General features: G+C 33.2%; 1 protein-coding gene across 4 annotated transcripts in view; it reads left to right on the top strand.

Annotated features, from left to right (window-relative positions):
- The window catches only part of Vps13b (vacuolar protein sorting 13 homolog B), a 675,222-nt gene that overhangs the window by 300,564 nt on the left and 350,831 nt on the right, over positions 1-23,827 (top strand). For all 4 annotated transcript variants that reach the window (XM_033759979.1, XM_010619560.3, XM_010619559.3 and 1 more), the window contains exons 24-25: positions 7,202-7,422; positions 20,161-20,364. In XM_033759979.1, coding sequence (XP_033615870.1) covers positions 7,202-7,422; positions 20,161-20,364 — 425 coding nt within the window. The remainder of the gene's footprint in view (positions 1-7,201; positions 7,423-20,160; positions 20,365-23,827) is intronic.

The following is a 23,827-nucleotide window of genomic DNA, read 5'->3' as shown; positions in this document are numbered from 1 at the left end:
TCAAAGTTTGATACTTTTTCCATGAGTTAGTTTCTTTTGGATTTTCTCAAATACATTTTTTTTGTTTGTTTGTTTGTTTTTTGGGGGGGGGCTTGGTACTGTTGGTACCAGGGATTGAACTTGTTCGAGGGAGGTGGAGGAACCACTGAGCTGAATCTCTGGGCTCAAATGCTTTTAATGAGTCTACTGAGATGATCAAGTAGTTTCTTTATGTTCTTGATTTTGTACATTATATTAATCAGTTTTACATAATTAGTTGAATTGTCAATTAAAGAAACCTTGTATTTACTCACTATATTCCATTTGGCTGTAGTGTGCCCTACTCTTCCTGTGGTGCTACATACATTGTTTCATTTTTAAAATGCACTTTTGTATGTATCTACATGTCAACCGGAATATTTTAGTCTGTACTTTTCTCATATGGACTTTGGTTTCAGTAGCCAGGTTGTGCAGTTCTGAAAGGAAAAATCAGGAAATTTTCCTCTATTTGTAGAAGAATTTATAAAAAAGTGGTTATCATTTCTTTAAAGGTTGGATAAAGCCAGGCGTGGTGGCTCACGCCTGTAATCCCAGCACTCGAGAAGCTGAGGCAGGAGGATCTCTGTGAGTTCAAGAGCAGCCTGGGCTACATAGTGAGTTACATGTCAGTCTCAACTACATTGTGAGACCTTGTCTCAAAAAAACAAAAAACAAAAAAATAAATAAATAAATAAAAAAGGTTGGATGAAATTAATCAGTGAAACTATGTGAAATTGGTGAACCTTGTTTTTAGTTTTGTTTTGGTGTGAAGCATTTAGATTAATAATAAAATTTCTTTTTTTTAATTTTCTGTTTCTGCTTTATTGTTTGTTCATTGCATTAACTCTTTTATGGACCTACTAGTCTAGTGATTGTATCAATTACTGATCGAAAAGTATTAAAATTGACAAGTACTATTTTTACTTATCTGGTTTTTTTTCTATAAATTCTATCAGTTTTTGAGGGAGAAAGGAAAGAAGGGACAAGAAAGAAAGTGAAAATAGAAGGAAAAGGTGGAAACAAAGCTTTTGTATATAGTGAGAGGAGGGGGCTTGAAGGAATGAGATAAAATAAAATAAAATTTTAAATAAAAATTAAATGTTGTTAGTTTTTGTTTCATGTATTTTGGAACTCTCTGTTAGGTGTAAGTGCATGTATAATTTTAATGTCTTTCTAAATAGTGTACCTGTTATCAGTATGATACTTCTTTGTCTAATATTCTTGTCTTGAATATGGTATTGATTATAACTCTTCCAGTCTATGGTCATACCACCCTGTATGTACCGTATCTGATCTGAGGATTGCTAGTTCAGCCATCTTATTGTTAGAGTTGTAATAGTATTTTTTTTTCTTCCTTTTGTGTTAAACTTAATTCTGTTTTGGAATGAAATTGTCTCTTTTAGATAACTTTTGTTAGATCTTGCGTTTTACATAGTCCAGCAATCTGATTTTTAAATTGGGTGTTTAAAACATTTTAATTTAATGCTGTAATAGTAATATTTTGGAATTCATTTGGTAATTTGCTACTTACTGTCTTTCTGTCCTCTTTTATTATTTTCTTTGTTTTAAATCTCTATGTTCAAATGCCATTTCGTTTTTCTTACTGATATTTTGATACTGATAAGGTTGGTTACTGGGGATTTTATTGTACATATGAATTTATCATATTCTACCTTAAATACATTGTATCAATTCTAGTAGAGTATAGAAAATCTGCTGTATTATATATCTATTCTTTATACCTTTCTTTGGAAACATTATATTTACATGTATCGTACTCCAATCATGCAAAGTTATAATTATTGTTCATTATAATGGAATCCTTTAAAATACTTAAGAAATGAGAAATGCTATTTTAAGAGTCTTATACCTCACATGTTTGTCATGTCTGGTCTACTTTTCTTCCTGTAGACCGCTTGAAGGACAAGCTTTTTCTTTTTTATAAGGCAGATGTATAGTGGTGATTTTCTCACATCTTTTATATATCCGAAGATATCTTTCTTTGCCCTTTTTATTTATGTTTGCTTGTTTGTTTATTGGTTTTGTGAGACAGGGTCTCACTATGTAGTTGAGACTGACCTGGAACTCACTATGTAGCTGGGCTGGTCTCAAACTCACTGAGATCCTCCTGCCTCAGCCTCCTGAGTGCTGGGATTACAGGTGAATCTTTGCCCTTTATTTTTGAAGGATAGTTTTGTTTTATACAAATTTGTGATTGACAGTTTACTTTTTTTCTTACATATAATTTGACTGTGATTTTCCACTGCCTTCTCTCTTCCATTATTTCTCACAGAAGCCAGCCTTTAAATGCAGTGATTCCTTATTGTATATTGCTCATTTTTCTTTTGCTGTTTCAAAAATATGATTATGATGTGTCTGGATGTTTATGTCTTGGTATTCGTCCTCCTTGAGCTTGATTATATATTTATTAATGTTGCTAATTCTTGAAGTTTTCAATTTCTTGAAGTTTTTCTAATTTGTTATCCACACTTTTTTCTGCTGTCTTTTTCTCCTGGCACTTTTATTGCATTTATAAGATGTGCTTGTGATACTGTCTTGTCTTTATAATTTTTTTAGTTTTCTTCAATATATTTTCTTTCTGTTCTTCAAATTAAATTAAATTAATTGTATTCATGTGCCTTGAGGGTCATAGGTGATTATTTATGACATTGTTTATCTGCTGTTGAGCTTCTCCAGCAAAATTTTCATTTAAATCACTGTCTTTCTTTCTCTGCAGTTTGATTTGGTTCTTTCTATAGCTTCTCTCCTTGTAAGATTCTTTGTTTATTAATTCATTGTTATCTTACCCTCATTTTGGGGGTGGTCATGGTGATGGTGCTGGGATTCATTCAGGACAACATAATTGTTACACAAGCACTGTACCAATGAACTGCACTGTTCACACTCCTTTAATTTGTTTTGACACTTGTTTTTATTTTTTAAATTGAGTTTATTGTTACATTTTACATATACCGTACAGTTATATTCATTGTTAGGATCTTGTATCTCTACATGACAGGTCTTGGTTCTCATTTTTTCCCCTTGTCCCTGCCCTCCCTTCACCCCCTCCTCCCCTCCCCATTTGCAAACACTTTATTTCCATCTTTCATTTTCTCACATTTTTTTCTTCACTCTCCTTTAATTTTTAAAAGTATTTTCTTTACTCCATGAAGACATTTATATTAACCTCTTTATAGTGAGTATCTTTCTGTTTCTATCTCTGTGTCTCTCCTCTCTTTCTGTCTCTATGATCTCTAATATCTGTAAATACTCAGATAGTTTTTATTTACTTCAGATTTTGTTCTTTGGAGATAGGTTGTACTTTTGCTATTCTTTGCATGTCTTTAATGTCTGTCTCAAATAGAGCTTTTTACACATTTGGATGAGTAAATGTGCACATATACAGAAACTCCCTATTCTTGTTTTCCTGAAATATTTTGTGTTTGTTGGGGGTTTGTTTGGTAATTTATGTGTTGTTATGGCTTGTCTAGATGTTTCCCCAAAGCCTCATGTAGTCATAGATGGGGCTTTTGGTGGTGGCTGCATCTAGGATGTGTGATGCTGGTATCAAGGATGTGATTCTGGGATTGAATCCTGGTACAGTGCCAGGATTAAGGTAATCCCACCCTGGGTATGAGTTGTACTTGTAATAAGGTTGGGTAACCTGGATAGGACATAAGGGACAGAAATAGAGTTGCTGCTTGTCACTTTCTACTGCTTTGCTGTGTTGTGCCTGCTTACTGTGGACTTTTTCTCTTCTCTGTTGCCCTCTCTTCCATATTACTCTGCCTTGAAGCTATCTAATTATGGACTGAAACCTCTACAAACTGTGAGCCAAATAAACCTTTACTCCTTTAACTTTGGGTGTCAGGTATATTGTCTAATCCACAGGAAAAGTAACTAAGACATATGTGCTAAATCTGAAATGTATATCTTTTCATCTATGTGACCATGATGACTTTGAAAATTTTTGTTTCCTAGTTTTTATTCTTGCCTTCATTTTAAACACTTCTTAGGCCTGTAGCTCCATTTCTTGTCTTAGTAGTCAGCCAAAATATCAGTTTCAAACTACACAGTTGTTTGTCCTCTGTGCTGTATCTGAATGTACATGTGTTGTGCATTTTCTCTCCATGTTCAGATGTGTCCTGCCTCTGTTCTTAGTATCTTCCATTGCATGGCCCCTGTATATATTTTCATTTCAAGGTTGTTCAGCAGTATATGGACAACTCAGTTCTTCAGTGTCAACTGCACGGACATGCCCATTTCATCATCAAGATCTTGTTTCCCTTGATCTCATCCATAGTCCCAGGCTAAAGTAGCTGTTTGTCGTATTCAGCCATTCCCGAGATAATCACTTCACAGACATGCTGTGTGGTCTGGGCACCAGTTACTCTCCAAATCAAATGACCTGTCTCCGACCGTGGCAGCAGTGCCTCTTCGTCCTTTTGGCCTGCCGTTCTGTGGCATATTGTCTACTCTGAATGAGCTAAGGAGAGCCAGGAGTGACTCTGCGCTTGAATATCACAGTCTCTCACTTTTTATAGCCAATGTTCAGCTTTTTAAAAGCATATATTCTTTGCTTCTCAGAATACTTGGTTGTGTTTATTTTATCAGTTACGTCAAGCTCTGTGTTTTATTTTTGGAGGATTTTCTTGTAACCCCCTCACTTGGCCATAACTGCAAGTCTTACCCAGATCCCTTATTTTGTGAAACCATTTCATAAATTACCATTTATTTGCAAATGTAACTGAGAAATGGTTGCATTTCATCATTTTCTTTGCTTGGCACCATTAAGAGTCAGGCAAGAATTGCATTGTGACTTATATAGAAGAACGGTACATGACTACTTTATGCAGAAATATATTACTGTGGTAGAAAAAGTTTTAATCGCTGTCTCACGCACATGTTATATGTGATAACACAACCATATAGTTACATATTCTCTCAGGTTCTCAATTTTGTGAAATGTCCTGCTATGCATCATTTCATTTGTTTACATCTAAGCTTTTTTTCTTGAGTTCCTGACACTGGAGAAAAGTTAGTTTTCGCCTCCATTGATAACTTTTCTTTTTCTAACTGCCTCACTGCTCTGTCCGTAAATCCTTGCACCGACATCACAGGTATCACTTATTTACCTAGACTGATGTTAATAGACTGAATATTTGTACCCTTTCAAATTCATATGTTCATACCCTAATTCCAAGTGTAATTGCATTGTGAGGTGAAACTTTTAGGAGGAAATTAGGCTCAAAGGACAAAAAAGGTAGAACTTGCATGATTGAATTACTGTCCTATTAAGAAAGTGCAATAAGAGACATCAGAACTCCCCCTTTCTTGGTGACCTGAGCAAACAGAAAGAAGTAGATTTTCCACAAGCCAACTTCAAAAGAACTGAATATGGCACCTCCTCAGTCATGGACCTCCTAAGCTCAGGGTTGTTTGTGCCAAGAGTGGTGGCAGACACCTGTAGTCCTGGCACTCTGGGGTGCTGAAGCAGGAGGATGTCAAATTCAAGACCAGCTTGTGCCACCTAGTAACATCTGTTATGTTCATTTAAGCATATTTTAGCAAGTATTCAGAATATTATTTTACCATATTATAAAAATATTAGGTGTTTGTATTTTGGGGAGTGTATACATAGTATACATATACATATAAAAACACTACTTTCAAAGTTAATGTGATTTGTTATGTTATTGAGAAATTTTTGTTTGTACATGTGAATATCTCAGCTCTTAGAGTATGCTTTTTAAAGGAGATTATCTACATGCTAAGTAAATAAACATAAAGTAATACACTTAAAGATCTGTTGTAAAATGTTCTATGTCCAATTTAAATTTATTGGTATGGTTCCAAAATAGCAACATGTAGCTGAGATTAGAAACAGGGTCATTTGGGATCTTTTTGAAATTTAACAAATTTAAGTGTGATGCTGTTCCATGCAGCATAAGCACAATTTAGCATTTCCTAGATAAAATGTTTGAAAATATACATATGTGTCTATATATGAAATTTAACAAATTTAAGTGTGATGCTGTTCCATGCAGCATAAGCACAATTTAGCATTTCCTAGATAAAATGTTTGAAAATATACATATGTGTATATATATACAGACAGAGAGAGAGAGAGAGAGAGAGAGAGAGAGAGAGAGAGAGAGAGAGAATGCACTAGCTATTGGTTTTACAATCTGTATTTGAAATCATTCTGAATATTTTAAGGCAAATTTTACAGAGCTCTCATTTTGTAAATAGCATGGAATTTGATGTATGTCTTTAAAATAATTTCACAATTAGTTACAGATAATTTAAAGTTTGTCATTTTTTCTTGGGGAAATATTTTAAGTCATCAGACAGACAAAGAACTATAGTACTGACCACATATTTTTCTGTTATGGTTATTTATAGTAATTATTGTGGACTACTATGTGGCTAGATTTATTTTATTTAGGTCTCAATTTCAGAGTTTCTTATTTTCTGGTTGTATTGCTTTTACTTTTTTTTTCTTCATTTCCACAGCCAAATCTATGGTTATTTTCAGTTCACATACAAATTATTGCAATTATTTACTTGGGTACCTTTGTGCACACCTAAAATTCCAGCTGCTTGAGAATCTGAAGCAGAAGATCCCAAGTTGGAGACAGCCTTGTCAACCTAATGAGACACTGTCCCAAAATAAAAAATAGCTGGGGATGTAGCTTACTGGCAGAGTGCTTGCCTGTCATTTATGAGCCCTGAGTCAAAGTCTTACACACGTGTGCCACGTGCCCACATGCACACAAACACACCTGCACAATTTCATTTTCCTATCTTAATTCATTTTCTGTAGTCTCCAAGATATGGTGTATGTATTTCTAACAGTTATATAATTTAACCCACTAGAAGTAAGAAGAGTGGAAGTTACAGCTTCTCTTTACTTATTTTTTCTTTAATTTCTATTCATGTATTGTTTATAATGTACATTATTAGTGATACAGAAGTATAAGTACAAATATAAACATTTTAAAAAGTAAAACATTATGTAAATTATTTAACACCTGGTCTCTGGGATACTGTCTGATTTTTATAATGCTGTAGCTAATGTTTTACGTTTCAAGTATAAAAAATAGTCATTTGAGTATTACATGCCAGTTAATTTATATTTTTGTTTATATGCCTTCTGCCTTCTTTTTTCCCCCTTTATCAGGTGATGCTTTTCCTTGGACCATCAGCCTCCATCATTTCAGCATATATACCCTTCTTGGAAAACAAATGACACTTTGCCTAGTGGAACCTATGGGTTGTACCTCTACTCTGGCTGTCACGTCTCAAAAACTAATTGGTACAGGACCTGATGCAAGACATTCATTTGTTGTCTGTCTCCATGTTGACCTAGAGTCATTGGAGATAAAATGCTGTAATCCTCAGGTTGGTATGCTGAATGTATAAAAGGAAAGTTAAAATTACCTATCTTAAACATAACTACCATCCATTTTTTTGAAAGATTCTTCTCTTAAGTATCCTAATTTCTTTTTTAACTGGGCCATCAAATGTCCATGTGGTTAGAATAAGAATTGCTTTGAAACTTTGCCTAGTTTTGTAATTTAAACTATTCTGAAAATATAATGATGACTGTTTAAATGCATCTTTTGGCAGAAGGAATGAAATTAGTTATAGATGTAATGCTCTTAAACACTGAAGCATTTTTTACTGTCAGACTGAAAGTGTTTATTGAAGTGATCAGTTGTAATTTTCAATCAGATTTTCACTGAGAACCTCTTTAATCATCTTGCAGTATTAAAAAAAGGAATAACAGTGATATATTATGATATATTTTCTAAATGTAATACTGTGGCTCAAGGGTAGAGCTCCAGGGTGTTTTATTTTCCATCTGCCATGTTGAGCGGTAAGCTCAGGTCTTGTTGTTTGAATAATTGCCAATTCTAAGCAAAGTCATCCCATAAGTAGAACTAATATTTAGTCTAATCATTTCTTCCTATATCTGATTGTTCCCTGTTATCCTTTTGTCCACTCCCTGAACTTCCTTCTTTCTGCTCTTTAGATACTAAGAATCTCTTTTGAAGAATTATATCAAGGCTGAGTAAACCTCATGAATTGAGATTCCCTTTTTACCCAAAATGTAATGCTTATTCATTTAATTCCTTTTTATCTTCTTGTCATCTTGTGTCTCAATCATCATAAGCCAAGTTGCATTAATTGTTTACCAGCTGCTGTCATTAAAGTTGATCACAAGGTTGTTAGGAAATTTAAGCAAGAAATTAATGAAAATACTTTGTAAAATATGAAGTGCTACACAAAATATCATTTTATTAGATTCTTCTCAAAATGCCTTCTTCACAAGTTGGTGTGACTGTCCAAGGTGCAACAACATTATTCTTCAAGGGTTATCAAGTCATGAAGAGCAAAGCATTAAAGAATCTATAGGTACTTAGACACTTAGTTAGAGGTTAATAGTATTTTTGTAACAGATTAACCTAATTTTTAATTAAAAATACCATGAGATTCCAAATAAATCCCTTTCTTCTGAGTAGCTGCTTTAGTTTCTGCTTCCAGGGTCCTTCTAGTTTCTGTCAAAATTCCAAAGATTACTTCTTTTTTCCATATGAATTCAGCTAATATTTTGAGTACTACACATAAGGCAGAAATGAAAGAAACAAAGATGAGTAAGAAATACACAGAGGCCATATTGATTTATATTGTAATCCAGCTGTTGAAAGCCACACATGAAGAGCAAATATTGAAAAGACCACGACAGAATGCATACAAGATACAGTAAATACAAAGGAGGTAATATTTGATTAACAGCTTACTTCTTATGAGGACCAGAATAGCAACATCATTAAGTTACAAAAGTAGAGGAAACTTCTCATCTCCCAATTCTAAATTAAACAAAAAAAATTCTTACATGAAGACTAAAGAAAGCATTGTTCAGTATAGATCACTAAATGTTATATGTAATTCTACTCCATTTGTTTTGATTCTGTATATCTATGTATTTTCTTCCTCCTCTTCAACTTTATGATTCTGCCTGACCCTATTTTCTAATACCTTGCAAAAGAAGCCCTTCAGGTCTAATTGGATACTACTTTACATCATTCCTGTATTTTTTGTTTTGTTTTGTTTTTTGAGACAGGGTCTCACTATGTGGCTAAGACTGATCTGGAACTCACTATGTAGCCCAGAATGGTCTCGAACTCATAACAATCCTCCTACCTCAGCTTTCTGAGTGCTGGGATTACAGGTCTGGGCCACCATGCCTGGCTTCCTGTATATTTTCTTGATCACCATTACCCATACTTGCCTTTTGCCGAGATTGTACTTCTGTGTAGAAAACTCTGAATCCAGTTAAACCCTGTCTCTCTGTGAGGAAAATATTCCTCAGGACCTTTTCAGCTATTCCAATCTAAGTATTTTTTAAAGTATATGTATATTAAAAGAAAAAAATACTTGAAAAAATTTAATTTAAAATAAATTTACTTTTTAATTGGTATATAAACCATAAAAAATGTACATATGGAAGCACAAGGTCCCTGAGTTCGATCCCTAGTACCAAAAATAAAAATAATAGTATATATGGTATACCATTTGATTTTTTTGATGCATACATGCATTGTGCAATGTTTAAATCAGGTTAAATGTTCCTTTGAACATTTATAATTTCATTGTAGTAAAAACATTTAAAATCCTTCTAGGTTTTGATACATATTACTGCATTATCGCTATGTATGATCATACTATTGTACGATGGCATATCATAAATGCTTATTTCTAGCTAACTACATCAGTACTGTACCATTTGTTAATTTTTCCCATCTCTCCAACCCCTTCACTCTGAAGCTTGTACTCTTAACTTCTGTGAGATACTCTCCACACTCCACATATGAATGAGATCATGCAGTACTTGTCTTTCTGTGTCTTACTTAGTTCACATTATATAATGATTTCCAGTTCCATACATTTTGTCACAAATGACATTCTTTCAGTTATTTTTCAGCTCAATAGTAGACTTTGAACTTTAGAAGTGTAAAATTGTGAAGGCAGTATTTTGTGCATGTACTACCATTTTAAAAGTTTTTCATCACTAATGGACACTTAGGTTGTTTCTGTCTCCTGGCTCTTGTTAATTAATGCTGCAATAAATATAAAAATGTCCATCTTTTCACCATATTGATTTCATATCTTTGGATATATACACAGTAGTAGCATTGGTGCAATACAGGGCAATTCTATTTTCAAATTTTTTGCAGAACATTAATACTGCTTTGTATAGTGGCTATACTAATGTACATTCCCACCAGCCGTGTGTAAATGTTCCCTTTTTTCCATGTCCTAGTGAGCATTTGAGCATTTATCATCTCCTCTTTTGTTGATACCCATTCTAATGGTGAACAGTGATATCTTGTGGTTTTGAAGTTCATTTACCTGAATTTGAATTTTGTTGAGTAATTTGTAATATGCCTTTTGGCCATTTATGTGCCCCCCCCTTTTTAATTGAGTTTATTGGTACATTTTAGGTATACAGTACAGTTACATTCATTATTGGGATCTTGTACGTTTACAAGACAGGTCTTGGTTCTCGTTTTTTCCCCTTGTCCCTGCCCTCCCTTCACCCCCTCCTCCCCGCCCCATTTACAAATTCTTTATTTCCATCTTTTCATTTTCGCACATTTTTTCTCTTATTACCTTTCCCCTCCACTTCCCACTTTCCCTACACTTTTAGCCCTTTTCTTTCCATTTCACAGTGTCAGTTATCTCATTTGGATCTTATGTACTATTACAGTTTATTCATACCAGAGAAACTATTTGGTATTTACACATGTGTGACTTATTTATTTCACTCATGTGTCCCCTTTTGAGAAACGTCTACTTAGGTTTTATTGCCTAATGCAGAGCTATTTGGGTCATTTGGGTTTGTGTATATGCATGCAAGTTTGTGTATTTGCTTTTATTTTTGCTATTGTTTAGAATTCTTTATATATACTCACTGTTAACTTCTAATTGGTTTTCCAATGTTTTGCTGTATGTTTTATCTTCTCTCTATTGAATATATCTTTTGCTCTTCAGAAGCCTTTAAGCTGGATACAATTCCATTTATCTTTTTTGCTTTTATTTCATTTGCTTTTGTGATCCTGTCAAAAAAATTCTATGTATTCCAATGCCTCCAAATATTGTCTCTATGTTTTAAGTCTCTTTTATAGTTCAGTTCTTATGTTTGTTTTAACCTATTTTGAGCTGATATTTATAATGTATAAGTGACAGGGGTCTAGTTTAATTCCTATATAAAATATCCAATTTTTCCAACAAAGAAAAGAGTGTTTTTGCTTCTCTGTTCTTTTCACTTTAGTCTAAAGTCAGTTGGCTGTCAATGTGTGGCTTTTAGTTTGTGTTCCCTATTCTGTCTATTGGCCGTTATGTCTGTTTTTATACTAATACCATGCTATTTTACAGAATATTTTGAAGTCAGGTATTATAGTACCTCCAGATTTATTCTTTTTGCTCAAAGCTATGGATTTTTTTTATTTGTCTGTAGTTCTGTGAAAATTTTAGGTTTATATTTTTTAGAAGAATGTTGCAATATTTTAATAAGAACTGTGTTAAATCTGTGATTTGCTTTGGTTATTATGGACATTTCAATAATACTGATTCTTCCAGTCCATGAACACAGGATCTTTCCATCATGTGTGTGTGTTTGTGTGTGTGTTATGTTAGTGTGCACATGTGCATGCGTCCTCTGCAATTCTTCCATTGTGTTGTGTAAATTTTATTATAAAACAATTCCTAATTGTTTACATTTTTGCTGTTAGTGTTGTTTTTGCTTCTTTGGTTTCTATTTCAGATCATTAGTTATGGGTGTGCTGTAGTGCTGTTCATTTTTAATGTGTTGGATTTTGTATACTGCAGCTTCACTAAATTTATTTAGTGCTACAACCTTTTTCATGGAGTCTGGTGGTGTTCTAAAAGCAATATCAGTTCTTCTGCAAACATTGACAATCTTCTCTTCAAGATAAATGCCTTGTATTCCTTTCTGTTGTCTGATTCTCTGTATGCTTCTATAATTTGTTTAGTTTTTATCATGAGCACGTGTTGAACTTTATCATATGCTTTTTCTCCATATGTGATGGTCGTATGATTTGAGTCCTTCATTCTTTGCTGTTGTATCCTGTTTATCAATTTGCATATGTTGGGCTATCCTTCCATTCTTGAGATGAATCCCACTTCATTTGGTGAATAATGATTTTAATGTGCAGTTGGATTCAGTTTAATAGTATTTTGTGTATTTTTGCATTTGTGTTTCTCAAGTATATTGGCCAATAGCTCACTTTATTTGTTCAGTCTTTGTCTGGTTTTGGTATAAGATTAATAATATCCTTTCGTATGTGAAAGAATCTCTCTTTTTAAATTTTTTAAATAATTCAAAAAGAATTAGTATTAGATCTTCCTTCAGTGTTTGTTAGAACTCTGCAGTGAAATCACCTGGTCTTGGACATTTCTTTTGGAAAACTTATTATTATATAATCAATCTCATTACTCTTTATTGATCTGTTTGAGTTTTCTGTTTCTTCATGATTCAGTCTTAGTAAAGTATATGTGTCCAGGTCATTTTTTCTAGGCTATCGGATTTCTTAGTATATAGTTCCTCATGATAATCTGCAATGATCCTTTGTGTTTCAGTGGTATCTGTTGTAATTTTTTATCCGATTTTGTTTACTTGAGTCCTTTTATTATTCTATATAAGAGTTTATCAGTTTTGTTTCTTGTTGTACTGTGGGATTCTGAACCCTCATCGGTGCTCTGCCATGGAGCTCCAGCCCCAGCCTGAGTTCTGTTTTTTTTTGAAGAATCAGCTCTCTGTTCTACGTGTTTTTATTATTTTAAAATATGTGTTTCTTCTTTTTCTGTTCCAATCATTTTTTAAAAAATATTTTAAATTAATTAAATTTATTAGTATGTTGACCATACATAATGATCACATTCATCAGAGGGTATCTGTATCTATACATGATATATCTCTTTTTTAAGCTTTTAAAAATTTTTATTTTTTTACAATAGGTAAAAAAACACAACATAAATGCTTTTTATAAGATGCAATTAGTCATACAAATATAAAATCTAACAATCACTGGTATTATTCTACTACTAACTGTAACACAGTGGCATTATCAGTGAGTCCCATTTTTTAGTACTCATTCTGCTTAATAATTTTAATCTGGTCACAGACTGATATTGAGAACCAGGTGCAGATTTGCAAGCATTTACTAAGATTTTCTGGAATATAATTTTCTAAGTATGAAAGTTAATATGCTAAATGAATGACAAATTAGAATATTCATTCACTTTTAGTTGAATATTCTGGAAAAATTGTTTTTCATGCTTGTGATACTATAGAGCACCCACAAAGATCTTAAATTTAGAAGTTTAAAATTATGAAGGTAGTATTTTAACTAGAAAAGTTCATATTCTTCTATAATAAATGATTTTTTAAATATAAAACATACTGGAACTAATTCTACTCAGAATATGTTCTGTTTAGTACAGGAGTCCAGGCTGAATATATGGATATTCACTTTAAAAAATTAAGAAAGTTTGGATTGTGAGATTAAAGGAGAATGGTTTCTAAAAAATCTTTCAGCGCCAGGGATTTAGCTCAGTGGTTCTGCTGCCTGCCTTGCAAGTGCAAGGACCCAAGTTCAATCCCTGGTACCAAAAAAAAAAAAATCTTTCAAAGGATAATTTAATATATATATTAATACTTTGACTATACCTGATGAATACATTCAGTCAAAATGTATCTCCTTTTTTTTCACTTAAATATTGCTTATCTGACAACCTATACCAGGTGAATGCTATTTCACTGGGAAAATAATATCCCCCAAAATCTGTTACATCAGAATCAGAATCTTGAGCCACTGGCTTCCCATCCCCTGAAGCCTATTTTGTGCGTAAATGCCTGAAGCAGAATCCAGGAATGGCTGTATTAGGATTGGGCACTAGAACTCCCAGGATAGAAGCATAAGACACTCCAGAAAGGAAACCCAATAAGCTACAACTTTTACAAATACAGTACTTTACCTCTCCACATATAGGAAACCAACCCGCTCCTTTTTTTTAAATCTTCTTCTCTGGCACAGCTTCAGCAGATGTCTATGATTCAGAAAGAGTCCTAATTGATCTTCTCTATTGCTTCTTTTCTACTGAGCCTACAGGACCAGATGTTGCTTCAGGAGACGATATATTCTGTTAGCTTTTCATTTCTCTGGTTTGGTGAGGAAATTATAGACCTGTCTTGCCCCGTCACTTATTTCTGTTTTGTTACCAATTCCGTTCGTTGAATAAACAAACTCTGATGGATAGCTTTCCCATCTCCTCTCACATTTTGAAGAGCAAATACTTGTTTGATTTTTATGTACATTATAATATCTTAATTCTTACTTTTTCCTATTCCCTTATCCTCCCTTAGCCTCTCTTCCCCTCCTTATTTACAAAACTTTGTTTCCATTTTTTTCTTCTTTTCTTATTTGGGATTTTGTTTTATTGGAATATTTCTGTATCTTTTTTACCTCCCTTAGATCCAGCAGTAAGTTATTGGAGATCTTTGTGCTTTTTCGATGTGGATGTTCATTGCTCTAAATTTCCTTGTTACTGCTTTTTTGCTGTATACTACGGGTTTTCATATGCTATGTTTTAATTTGATTCAAAGAATATTTTTATTTTATAGGTGATTTCTTCCTTGATGCATTGATTAAGAATAAATTGCTCAATTTCCAGTTGTATGGGTTCTAAAGATTTTGTGTTACTGAGATTTAGTTTTACTTCAAGGTAGTCAGAAAAGATACTTAATATGAACTGCATTATTAAAAAATCTTATTTTGTGCACAGCCTATATATTCTGGAAAATGTTGCTTTTGTTTTCAAGCAGAATGTGTATTCTGTGGTTATTGGATAGAATGTTCTATAGATGTCTGTTCAGTTCATTTGTCCTAGGATACAACTTAACTGTGCTGTTCTTTTTTGATTTTCTGTCTGGATCATCTATCCATTGATGAAAGTAGAATGTTAAAGTTTCATACCATTATTGTACTGGAGTCTCAGATAACCTTTAGGTATATTAATATGTGCTTTATGTATTTGGCTGCTCCTATAGTGCATATATATTACTATATGTAATTATAAAAGAAGTATAAAATTTATATATATATATATATATATATATACCATTGTTACTTTCATTTTTTGAATGTGAGACATTTATAATGACCTTATATTTTTACTGAATTTGATTTAAAATTTCTTATATATGTATGGTTAATCCTTCTTTCTTTTGAATCCCAGTTGCATGCAATATCATATTCCATCTCTTCACTTTCAATCTATGCATTTCCTTAATGGGAAATGAATTTCAATTGGGTTTTTAATCCATTTGTTCACTCTATGTTTTTTAATTGGATAATTTAATACATTTATATTTAGGATATTATTGATTGATTAAATCTCTTTCAGGCATTTTATAACATTTTGTGTTTTTATAATTCGGTTTTCCTTCTTATAATCTTTTTTGTCATTATGCACTTTTCCAGATTATATCTGGTAATGTGTTTTGATTCTTTGCTCATTTTTTTTTCTATAGTTTTGCACTGTGGTTACCATTAGACTTATAACAAGCTACTTGGAAATGATTGTACCATAAGATCATGCAAATACCAAATAGTTTCTCTGGTGTGAATAATCTGCAATAATACAGAAGATCCTAATAAGATTACTGACATTGAGAAATGGGAAGAAAGGAGCTAAAGGTGTAGGGAAGGTGGAATGGGTAGGGGAAGGGTAATAAGGGAAAAGAAAAAATGTGAGATAATGAAAAAATGGAAATAAAGGTTTGTAGATGGGGAGCGGAGGAGGGGGTGAAGGGAGGGCAGGGACAAGGGGAAAAAATGAGAACCAAGACTTGTCATGCAGAGGTACAAATTCCCAACAATGAATGTAACTGTACTGTATACCTAAAATGTACCAATAAACTCAATTAAAGCTGAAAAAAAAAAAGATCAAACAAGAGAAAAAACACATTGAGAAAAAAATACAAAAATTATACATTGGTTCTCCTCACAGTTTGAGTTTTTATGTCTCCCTGTACATCTTTCTATATTGTTCTGTTTCTTAACATATTATATTAGTTGCTGGAAAAACTATTCAACACTTGTAAGGCAAAGAAGAGATTTATTTTGGCTCATGGTTTCAGTGGGTTTAGTCCATACATAGTCAGCTGATTCCAAGGTAAAAATGGTGTCTTGTTCAATCCATTACATTCCGAAAGCAGAGAAAGAGAAAGAGATGAGAAACCCACGGGACAGGAATGCCCAAGTCAAGCTCCCAATGACACACCTTCCAGTAGGCTCTTTCTCCTAATAGCACATTCAGCTCTGAAATCAGCAGCCGATTAATCCACCGGTGGGTATAGTGCCCCCATGACCCAATCACCTTCCAGGAGACACACTTCTAAACACGTAAGACTTTTAGCATTACTTTAGGTCTAAACCATAAAGCATTATATAGATATTATTTTAATCAGTTTATTTTTAGTCTCCATACTAAAAATACGAATCTTTTCTTGTACTCCTAACAGTAGTTTTATATCTGCATGTTTTGTTTTTATTTATTAATATCTTTTTAAGTTGAAGAACTCCTTTTAGCATTGTTTTGTACAACCCATCTGGTGGACATATATTATTAGTCTTTGTTTTATTGAAAATGTCATTTCTCATTTGTATTTAAAGGGTAGCTTTAGTGATTACAGTATTTTCAGTTGATATCTTTTCTTCTTTAATTCTGTGAAAATCTGATGGCCTTTATATTTTCTGCTGAGAAATGTGCTGTCAGGTAAATTGGGATACTCCTATGTGTTGTTTCATTTTTCTTGATGCCTTGAAAATTTTTTTATCATTCACCTTGAGAAGTTAATTAGAATATATCCTCGAATAGACTTGGCTGAGTTAAATCTGACTGGTAACTTTTGACCTTCCTGGGTCTGGATGTTTGTATCCTTCTCTAGTTTTAAGAATTTTTGTATTGGCCCAGGGATTTAGCTCAGTGGTGCTGCCGCCTTGCAAGCACAAGGATTTGAGTTCAATCCCTGGTACTAAAAAAAAAAATTTTTCCTATTATTATCTCTTTAATTTCACCTGGCATATTTTTACCTCAAAAATTTGTTTGATTTTATTTCTTGTTTGTTTCTTTCTCTCCATTAAGTTTTTCTTTTTGAAGGTTCATTCATCATCTGTGTTCTCTTTAAGTTTGTTAAGTGTTTTTCAAATAGATCTTTAAATTCTAACAAGATTTCACACATAGTGCTCACTGTATAGGTAGTTTGTAATGGTTCAACCTAAAAGTTTCACCATTCTCTGAAAATTCTTGATGCCCGGGGAGAATAATTTCATCTGAGCATTAAAGGATTAGGTATTTATGTCTGTCTTCATAATCTGACTGTGTGCCTGTTTGTCCTTCAATTCTAAGTATACTGCTTATTTACTCAGAACCTTTAGTCACGTCCTCTGGCTAGACCTTAAATCCCAGGCAGTTTACAGTAGATTGTTGTCACTCTTTTAGCATGAACCACGGAAGGACTTAACTGGGTATTCCATGCTGCTAATGTCTTGCTTGGGGTATTGGTACATCAAGTGTCTTGTTCCACAGTTATTGATCTGCCTGTGCTCAGGTACTGTAGAATTCTGCTCACCTCTGGACAGAATCCCAGTGAATGGAGTTACTCCAGCCTCCAGTACCATGCCTGTGGCTACCATCAATGTAATGCCATGTCACACCTTGGGTCCAAATCCAGGAGAGTCCAATATAACACTGAGTAGGATCAAGACTTCTACTGCTGAGGTGATTCCTGGTCCAAGATGGCTGCAAGAAGCCTTAGGTGATGCTGGCCAGAATATTTTTCAGATATTTCTCAAGTATCTCCCCTCCTCCCTCAGCAGGAGAGGTGATTAATACAACTTCTTTGAAGTCTTCCTTCTGTTCCTTCCTCATCTGAGGCAACCGTTAATTTTGTTATTATAGAGCAATTTTTATTTTTCTAGTATTTTCTATATATAGATTCATACTGTTGTAGGTCTTTGTGTTTTGGGGTTTAAATTTTTTTATTTTAATATAAAAAAGCAGATAAAGGAAAAAATTTCTTAGCTTCTTTCATTTTGTATAGTCACTTGAGATTAATCTATGTTTAATATATGAATTCTTTTTCAATGCTAATTAACACTCTGCTGTATGGATGCACTTGAATTTATTTACCACTTATTGAACATTTGAGTCTTTTCTAATTTTGGGCTATTACAGATAACACTAATATAAACATTTTTGTGTATATCTTTATGTGGACATTTTTAGGAAGAAATACTTAAGAATTGAATGGCTAGATTATATGGATTGTGTATTGCTTATTTGAAAACTATCAAATTAAATGCTACATTGTACATTCTTCCCACAGGGAATAAAAATTTCATTTGTTCTACATCCTCATAACAGTGGGACCATAGGCTTTGTAATTTCAGACATTGTGCTAGTTGGAAAGTGATAGTGCATTATAGCTTTAGTTGAGATAAAGTGTCCATAGTAACTGGAAGATGAAAATTGAATGTTTATCCTCACATTAATAGCCTCATTTTGGGAGGAAGACCAGCTGTTGTGTTAGCAACTTTCTTTAAAAGTTAAAAAAAAATATATATATATATATATATGTGTGTGTGTGTGTGTGTGTGTGTTTAAAGCTTATGTCATTGCTTGCTTGGCACTTTATAGAAACTTTTATGTTGAGACACAGTAAAGGTATGTTCCTCTGAAGTATGGAAACTTGGAAGCTTAATAAGAATGAGGCTCATGTGCCCCCTTTGCATGCCTCTTCTTGCCGACACCTTTATATAACTTTTAATAATACTAAAAAAGGAATTCAATTTAGCAACAATAAAGTAACATTTTTTCTCATAAGTAAATCAACATTATATCCTTAAAACTATATAGAATTTGTTTTCTTTGTTTATATACTCTGCTTATTAGTTATTTTATTTTCTGAAAATAAAATAATATTTTTCAGAAATTGAGTTTGCCCCTGAATTGTTTCTTTTTAGAGAGATACTTATCATTATCGAAGAAAACATTCAACTGAAAATATACTAAGAAAAAAAAATTTAAATCCATATCCATGTGTTTATTTTTAAACAAAGATAGCTATATTCTTAGATTTAAGACTTCATTATACAAAAGAGAGAAAATACATTCAAGTACTGTTTTATATCAAATAAGGATTGACAATAGTTTTTATGCATGTGTTCTGCCCATATAAGAAGCCAGCTTCATCATCTGGATGTGTCCTGGGGCTGAAACTTCTTATAAATATGAGAATTTTATGTTTTTTTTTTAATAGCAAGCAGAATATGGTATCCAGCTGTGGAATTGCTTATATATTGTGTTTGCATTTTTACTCTGGGCTTGTTTTATATAATATATGGTAATATGTTGTCATACAAATTCTATGATTAATGGTTATTTATGAAATCTTGTGTAAATATCTTAGAACTCAGTCAAACAATGTGCAAGTCAAACAATTTTTTTCTCTGAATATTGGAATGACATATCCTGGGGGAATAGTAGATTGGATATTTTCTTTATCTATGGAAAAGTCTCCCGTAACATTTTGCTTTTACTGTTCTATGTTATATCATTCTTTTTTAGTTTATTTTGCCAAGCAGAAAATCTAGTTTCAGATATATACCTCAGAAAGATAAAATTTAGACCTGGAAAGTTTTGAGAGATAGGATACTAGGGATTTTATATTTCACAAAATAATTAAATTTACTGTGATATATATTTGTTTTCTAATTTTGATCTTGTTCTGTTTAATAGATGTGATAAATCTTAAATGAACTTTTCCATTTTCAGCTGCAATTATTGGCATGGTTTCATTTCAAAGAAATACTGGACTTAAGATACCAGATAGTGAGTATGAGGCAAATTACAAGTGTGGATAAATAAAGAATAGTGATAATGTTGATAGATATTTGAAGATTTTCATTTTCTTGTGCTAACTTAGCATTTTAGTGATTTGTGAGTAGAAACTAAAAATTTTATTTTAATTTTTTCTTTTTTGCTCAGGTTCAACTCTTCTATGAACTAACTGATACAATGAATAAGGTGTGGAATAAGATTCAGAAGAGAGGCAACCTGAGTACTTCTTCAGCCTATTCTGAGACTATGGCTGGCCATGTTCCCAGTTCTCCAGTTCGAAGCAGTGTAGGCACAGTTCCTCCAGATACTAGCACATGCAGCCCATCTGCTGATATTGGAACGACTACTGAGGTAAGTGTTTCTGAAAAGTACTGCCTCCAAATGAAGGGTAATATATAACATAGAGTGACATAGCATGGTTGAGAGTGAAGATGACCTCACTTCTGTGGAAGCCGACAGATTCGAAAGCTCATGTGGAACTCTGGTTGCAGTGATTGTGTATGATAGTCCTTTTAGTTCCAAGTATTTTTTTATCACTTTCGATAGGCTATGTGAAATAGTAGATGCTGAGACATAGTAAAGGTATGTTTCCTCAGGAATACAGAAATTTAGACGCTGAGTGAAAATGAAGTTGATGTGCCCCCTTTTCCTACCTTCATGCCTCAGCCCATATTCGAACCCGGGTGTTACTGTTACTGTTACCTTTAGCTGAGTGGTTTTCAAATCTGTCAGACAGTGTCTTCCTCTTCCCTTCAATCATAAAATCTTAGTAACTTTGATGCCATAATGTCACCTGGCACGCCAGTGCTCTTACTATAAAAGGAATATTTTTAAATTACCACTGTTTAGGTCACAGATGTAGCTCAGCATTGTCACACCTGCCTGGCAAGTGCAAGGTCCTGAGTTCAATCCCTGGTACCTAAAAGAAGGAAAACAATTACCACTTTATTATCCTGAAACAAAAATAAAAGATATAACATCCAATGAAAATTTAAAGTTATATAAGTTGTATATACATAATTTTAAAAATAGACAATAAAATATAAAGGAAAGTTATATATATTATTTCATTATATAAATGCTTGACATGAATATTTTAGAAGATACATAATTAGTGTGAAGAGGAGGGCTGTTAATAAACTTGTATAGGTCTATATTAATACCACAAGTAATATTGCTATTGCTATTGGTCATTTCTTGAAATAGTGACAAACTTGATAAAGTTTGGAAAAAGACAGTTCAATCTTTTGTTTTAGTAGTTGCATTTCTGGATCTCTTTTAGTGTTAAATGCATACAAAAGTTTTTAAAAATTGTGTTTAGATTTTTAAATAGATTTTATGACCAATTATTTATAGATAGAATTTTCACCCATGTGATGTGTTTATGAGACAGACTTCATTTTGCAGGAGTGCCTTCTTCACTGCAGGACCTCCTGAATACCTAACTCCTAACTTTTAAGTTCTAGTAGTGACTCAAATTGTGTTAACCAAAAACTCCTTATTTATTTTCAAAGCACCCTCTAGACTGCTGAGGTTTCCCATTGAGGATTACTATTCTATAGTATAGTATAGATAGAGTTACAGTTTTGATTTGTATGGAGATACCTATTACCTGTGGGGAAAAAAAAAACTACTGACAAAATAATGGAATGAGAACAATCAAGAAAAGGGAATGTTAATAATTTTTAACTTAAAAATCAGTAGAAGCAAACAAACGGGCAAATTTCACCTGTAAGGAGGCTTTTATTTGTTTTATTTTATTTTTTTATTTTATTGAGTTTATTGGCATATTTTAGGTATACAGTACAGTTACATTCATTACTGGGATCTTGTACCTTTACATGACAGGTGGTCTTGGTTCTCATTTTTTCCCCTTGTCCCTGCCCTCCCTCCACCCCCTCCTCCCCTCCCCATTTACAAACACTTTATTTCCATTTTTTCATTTTCTCATATTTTTTTCTTTCCCCTTATTACCTTTCCCCTACCCTTCCCACTTTCCCTACACCTTTAGCCCTTTTCTTCCCATTTCACAATGTCATTTATCTCATTAGGATCTTATTATGTCCCATTACAGTTTATTCACACCAGAGAAACTATTCGGTAAGGAGGCCTTTAAATATGTTGGAGTAGATCTGTTTTACCACTTTATACAAGCCACTTCTTCTCTCTCTTCCTCTATTCCAAATCTTTTTTATGTTTATTTGGTTTTTTTGTTTTTGTTTTTCTGAGACGGGGTCTCACTATGTAGTTGAGACTGGCCTGGAACTCACTATGTAGCCTAGACTGGTCTCGAACTCACAGTGATCCTCTTGCCTCAGCCTCTCAAGTGCTGGGATTACGGGCATGCACTACCACACCTGGCCTCTATTCCAAATCATAACAAACACAATGACCTAAATAAAGGCAGACTGATGTTTCTTTTTCTTTTGCAAATGAAAAAAGGTGGAAAGTCTATATCTCATGAGCAGTTTCAAATTAATATAGTTTATCTGTATCAGATTAAAAGCTATCTATTCAGTTTTAGGAATTCTCACTGCTACTGGCGTACAAAAGCTATGAGAAGTTTTGCAGAAAAGAAATGACTTAATGTTTTTGAAATGTGAGTTTCCAAATATTTTCACATGAAGATTCTTTTTCATAGTGTATATATTAACAATGTTTAAAATCCATTTTATGAAATGATAGTGTAATCAAAGCTTGAGGTAATAAGTTACTAGAAAAGTGTAGTTACAAGTGCAACTGCAGTTAAATCTTAGAAACTTTTCAATGGTCGCAAGGAATGTGTTCCATTAAACAGTTGTTCACTAAGTACTTTATTCACAATGGTATGAAAATGTGTATGACTTCATATTTTGAAAGTGTTCTTTTGGAAAGAGCTGTTTGAAAACCATTACAAGTGCAGGAAAGCCAAAAATATCATGGCTGTTGATGTGTTAAATGTGTATGGATTGCCATTCATAAAATGGGTAGTGTGAATTGTACACTCTAGAACTGGGCAGGGTAGAACCTACCCAAATATGATACGGTGGCCTGAATGTCAAATGTAATTCAAATAAATATGCTCTCTGTACACAGAGGAAGAAATAAATTTCTTCTGTGAAATTTGGATATTTGGTAGTAGAAGTACCATTTGAAATGGATTTTTGTAAATGAGACATGGATAAAAATTTTGTCTTAGTAGTACACAGTATAATAGAGTAGAAGAATGGTGTATCTTCATTATCCTACGAGGTAATCGAGAGGAAGAGATTAAGATAGGTAGAAAAATGTGGATGATTTTACTCAGTTGCTTAAACACAAAATAATTCTGGGCCACGTATATAGCTCATTGTTAGAGAACTTGACTCATATGTGCAAGGCCCCTGGGGTCAGTTCCTCCTACTGCAAAACAAGGAAACTTGCAAATAAAAAATTAATTCTAATTTTATTAAGATTTTTTATGTGACTGAAGTTGATTTCTAGTTAGAATGTTCAGGAGGTTTTTCTGGATGGGTTATAAAGATAAATAATGAAAATACTCAGTGAATTTGTTATTTTTTGCTGGCTATGGAATTAATCTGATTTGTTTGATAAAGAACTGAAAATGAAAGACTCTTAATGCACAGTATGCATAAATTAATGTTCAAAATGACCATGGAAAATAGCTCACAAAAGTAATATGGAGTTACAGGGAGAAGTATGTAGTAAAGTGGCAAGCATGTCCTCTTTCTTTCTATGGATAGTGTGGTGAAAGAAAAACAAGTGGTGAGTTACTAGTACTTCGTTTTTTGCTATTCTAGGTCGCTTTTGATTCCAAATGAATGTTTGCATTATT

Source organism: Fukomys damarensis, unplaced genomic scaffold (genome assembly GCF_012274545.1).
Source record: "Fukomys damarensis isolate Sample0158 unplaced genomic scaffold, DMR_v1.0_HiC HiC_scaffold_5, whole genome shotgun sequence".
In the NCBI taxonomy this organism is placed as follows: domain Eukaryota; kingdom Metazoa; phylum Chordata; class Mammalia; order Rodentia; family Bathyergidae; genus Fukomys; species Fukomys damarensis.
This window is presented reverse-complemented; position numbering and strand designations above follow the sequence as displayed.